This window comes from Emiliania huxleyi, assembly GCF_000372725.1.
Source record: "Emiliania huxleyi CCMP1516 unplaced genomic scaffold EMIHUscaffold_922, whole genome shotgun sequence".
Classification (NCBI taxonomy): Eukaryota; Haptophyta; order Isochrysidales; family Noelaerhabdaceae; genus Emiliania; species Emiliania huxleyi.
In genome coordinates, this window is record NW_005195135.1 from 1 (window position 1) to 3,557 (window position 3,557).

Sequence of the window (3,557 nt, forward strand, 5' to 3'; positions counted from 1 at the left end):
CGCGCGGCCCACCGCGCCGCCGTCCGTCCGACCCGCGCCAGCCGGGTCCTCCTCCGCCGCGGCGGCCGCAAAGTCGGCCTCCATCTCGCCGAGCAACGCACTCGCCGCCTCGAGGTTTCCCTCGCCGCACGGCGCCTTGAGCGCAGCCGTGTACGAAAAGACGCACGGGCGGTGGCCGCACGCTCGCATCTCGCCCAGCGCCTTGAGCGCGCTCGCACCGTCGCCGCAGTTTGCGTACGCGTTGATCAGGATCGCGTGCGACCACGCGTCCACCGTGCCGGCGGCGGCACCCGCGGCGAATGTGGAGCGGCAGGTGCTCAGCTGCTTCCGCTTGGCGAGCTGGCTCAGCAGGCGGTTCAGCTGGCGCGCAGCCTTGGCGTTGGCGGCCGGTGGCGGCGGCGGTGCCGTGCCGGGAGCTGGTGCGCTCGCCTTACAGTCACGGGAGGCACACACCGTGCTGTCGCCGCCGCCGCTGCCGCCACCGCTGCGGTCTACGTCGGCGGCGGCGGCAGACGCGCCACCGCGCCGACGCGTGTGGTGGCGGTCGAGGTCTTGGCGCAGCGCCAGGTAGCGAGCGAGCATCACAGTTGTACGACGGCGCCCCCTGGGTTCGAGCCAAAAAAGACAAAAGACGACCCCTACCCCGCGACGCGGCACAAACGGGGCACAAACGCCAGGCTAGAAAGACTGTTAGGCACGTAGTGACGCAGGGGAGTCTAGGCGACGGTGGGGTCCTCCGACGCCACGGCGAGCCTGAGCTCGGTCGCAATCTCATCCGCCGCCGCGAGCTGCAGCGCGACTGACATGCGCTGGGCCTGCAGCGACAGCCACGACCGCGTCGACCAGCTCGCCTCGTCCTCCTGCTGGGTTCGAGTAAGCTCCCAGGTAAGCTCTGTGTCTACGCCCTTTATTTCGAGCTTCTTCTGCACTGTCCCCACGCACAGCTATTGTCATGGAGGCACTTTTGCTATGCGCGCTGCCCAGCATCACGTCCGCGTGGACGTTTCGCGAGTTCATGCATGGCGACTGGGACCTCGAAGGCGCGCGTGGCGGCGTGCCGCTCCTCGCGCGGTACAGCCTCGACCTGGCCGACGGTGGCGGCCTCGCCGGAAAGTACACTGAGGCCTCCCGAGATGATCCGTCGACGACGCTGCGCGAGATGGTTGTTCGCGTCGACTTTGACGCCGGCGCCGGCCATCAAGGCTCCTTCCGCATGGGGAAGAGCGGCGCCGACCCGGCCGAGACAGAGCCAGTCTTCGACTTTGACTTTGAGGAGCGGAACGGCGGGGCGGCGTGGCTGTCCGAGTCGACCTGGCTGGGCAAGTCGGGCGGCACAATACAGTTCTCCGTTGTCGGAAATGACGCCTTCGTTCTGACGCACGCCACGGTCGACGCTGAGGGTCGCCCGAAGCTCGTGCATTGGGCGGCGAAGCGCTCGGAGCGGGCGGCGGCAACGGGCAACGCGTCCAAACCCAAGCGGAGCTTGCTGCAGCGGTGGGGCTGGTACCTGGGCGCCGCTATCTTGGTGTGCACCCCACCGCACAAGAGCCTAGCGTGCGCCGTGCCGAAACTTGGCCGAAACACCGCCAGCGGCCGCACCTGAGATCACCTGCACCGATCGCAGCACCGCCAGCCCGCCAACCCGCCCCTCGTGCTCGGCCAGGTGTGCGCCTATCGCGTCTCCAAGGATGCGCCCAAGGCCAAGCCGGCGTGAGGAGTGACGAGACCACGACGGCGTCCACGCGGCATCGAGCCGCCATTTTGATCGTAGCCCGCATAGAGGGCAACAAACAATCTCTCTCTCTCTAGGGCGGACTGCCGCGCAGGAGCGAGGCTGCTCCGGGCCCGGGCGGTCCACGCGTCACGCCTTGGGTAAAAAAAAGAAAGGAACCCTGCATTGGGGAGCAGGGTGGGAGGGATAGGAGGACGACACGCCGCGCCACCACAAAGGTTGAAAAGGAATAAATAAAAGAGACCCAAGGGAGGGATGGGGAGGACGGCACGCCGCCAGCACATAGGGATTTTAAGGAGAGGGGTGTGGTGCGCTAGCCGTCACCCACCCTTGGGCGTCCGCCTCTTCCTATCTCCCTTCGCAGTCTCTCGCCGATTCTCGCTGCAACCTTCAAGCTTCATGCCACCTCGCGGTCGTCCTCGTCCCACTCTCGTCGTTCTCTCCCTTGTCGCTTCTTCCTCTGTCGCGTCGCTCTCCTCTGCCTCGTCCTGCGACGCCGCCGCCGCCTGCATCTCGCGGCTAAGAAAGAAAGAAAGAAAACTGACAACCCAAGGGAGGGATGGGAGAGCCTCAGCATGGTTTTTTTGCTGTCACAAGCCACAAGCGGCGCCGCTGCTACCCTCTCACACGTGACGGGCGGAATCGGGAGACAGCGGCACACCTCCGGCCACTGAGATGGCGACCAGCGCCCTCGGCCTGCTCGCGAGCTCGTACGAGGAGGACGACGACAACGATGAGCCAGCCGCGGCGGCAGCGAGCACGTTGCTGGTCGTCAACCCCACGCCGGCGGTGGTGGGCGACTACGGCGGATCGTCGGCGTCGCATGCGCTCGCGCTCGCGCCCGTCATCACCGAGGACCGGAAGCACGGCCAGCAGATCATGAAGGCCAACCCGACGTACGAGGAGATGTGGGCGCCCGAGCAGGGGCCGTCGCTCGACGTGACTGCGCAGCGGGCGGCTGGGATCAAGTCGAAGCACCGGTTCGTCGGGCACGTCGCCAAGATGACACCCGCCACCGACTTCGCCTTCGACGAGCAGTACCACACCTTCAACGCCTACGGCTTCGCCGCCGACCCGTCGACGCACCTCGGGCCGTCGGGCCAGGACGCGGCCGCGGGCCCGCAGCAGGCGCCGGCGGCGGGCGTGGTGGGCGACGTGGAGAAGTGGGCCGAGGCGCGCGGCGGGTCCGTCTACTCGCTCAAACAGCCGCTCGAGTCCAAGCTCGAGGACCAGCGCAAGCGGCTGAGACTTGACGACAACTACCAGGCGCGCCCGCCGCCGCTCGCCCGCCCCTCGCCCGCGCGCCGCCGCCCCTCGCCCGCCGCCGCCGCCCGCCCCTAACCACCGGACGCGCGGCTGCTGTGCAGGCGGTGCCGACGGAGGCGCCGGAGCTGACCGCCGAGCAAAAGGTGGCGGCGACACCTCCGAGACCCCCTCCGCCTCCCGCCCCCCCCCCCACCGCCTCCTCCGCCACACGGCACCGCGGCGAGCCACCCGCACCCCGAGCCACCCGCACGTCGGCTGGCCCTCGCCGCCGCACGCCCGTGACGCGCGCACGCCGCCCCCTCGAGGTGGCGATCGACGCGCGGCTCAAGCAGGAGAAGCGGAAGTACGAGGGGCGCGAGGACGCCGCCGAGCAGTCCGCGATGGAGGCGTGGCCTCGCGGCTGCGGCAGGAGGTGCGCGGTGCGGTGCGCCTGCTCACGCGTCGTCTGTGCGGACAGGAGCGGGCGGTCTTCCACGGCTCCTCGATGGTGGACTACCAGGTCCGCCTCGCAGACACTTTGCAGACACTCCGCAGACACCTCGCAGACACTTTGCAGACA

General features: G+C 68.7%; 3 protein-coding genes across 3 annotated transcripts; 2 read left to right on the forward strand and 1 right to left on the reverse strand.

The window, feature by feature from the left end:
• Nucleotides 1-12: 12 nt before the first annotated feature.
• EMIHUDRAFT_250427 (hypothetical protein) lies at nt 13-582 on the reverse strand (the record flags this gene model as incomplete). Its single annotated transcript, XM_005757163.1, has 2 exons — nt 13-429; nt 496-582. Coding segments are annotated over 2 exons (504 nt in total), but the record flags the coding sequence as incomplete, so codon positions are not given.
• Nucleotides 583-934: 352 nt separating this feature from the next.
• Nucleotides 935-1,898, forward strand: EMIHUDRAFT_446616 (hypothetical protein). Its single transcript, XM_005757164.1, has 2 exons — nt 935-1,525; nt 1,664-1,898. The coding sequence occupies exons 1-2, from the start codon at nt 953-955 to the stop codon at nt 1,712-1,714; spliced, it is 624 nt and encodes a 207-aa protein (XP_005757221.1). The 5' UTR covers nt 935-952; the 3' UTR covers nt 1,715-1,898.
• A 509-nt stretch (nt 1,899-2,407) lies between these two features.
• Nucleotides 2,408-2,978, forward strand: EMIHUDRAFT_250429 (hypothetical protein; the record flags this gene model as incomplete). Its single annotated transcript, XM_005757165.1, has 2 exons — nt 2,408-2,808; nt 2,960-2,978. 2 exons carry the CDS (start codon nt 2,408-2,410, stop codon nt 2,976-2,978), a joined length of 420 nt encoding a protein of 139 aa, XP_005757222.1.
• Between the last annotated feature and the right edge of the window lie 579 nt (nt 2,979-3,557).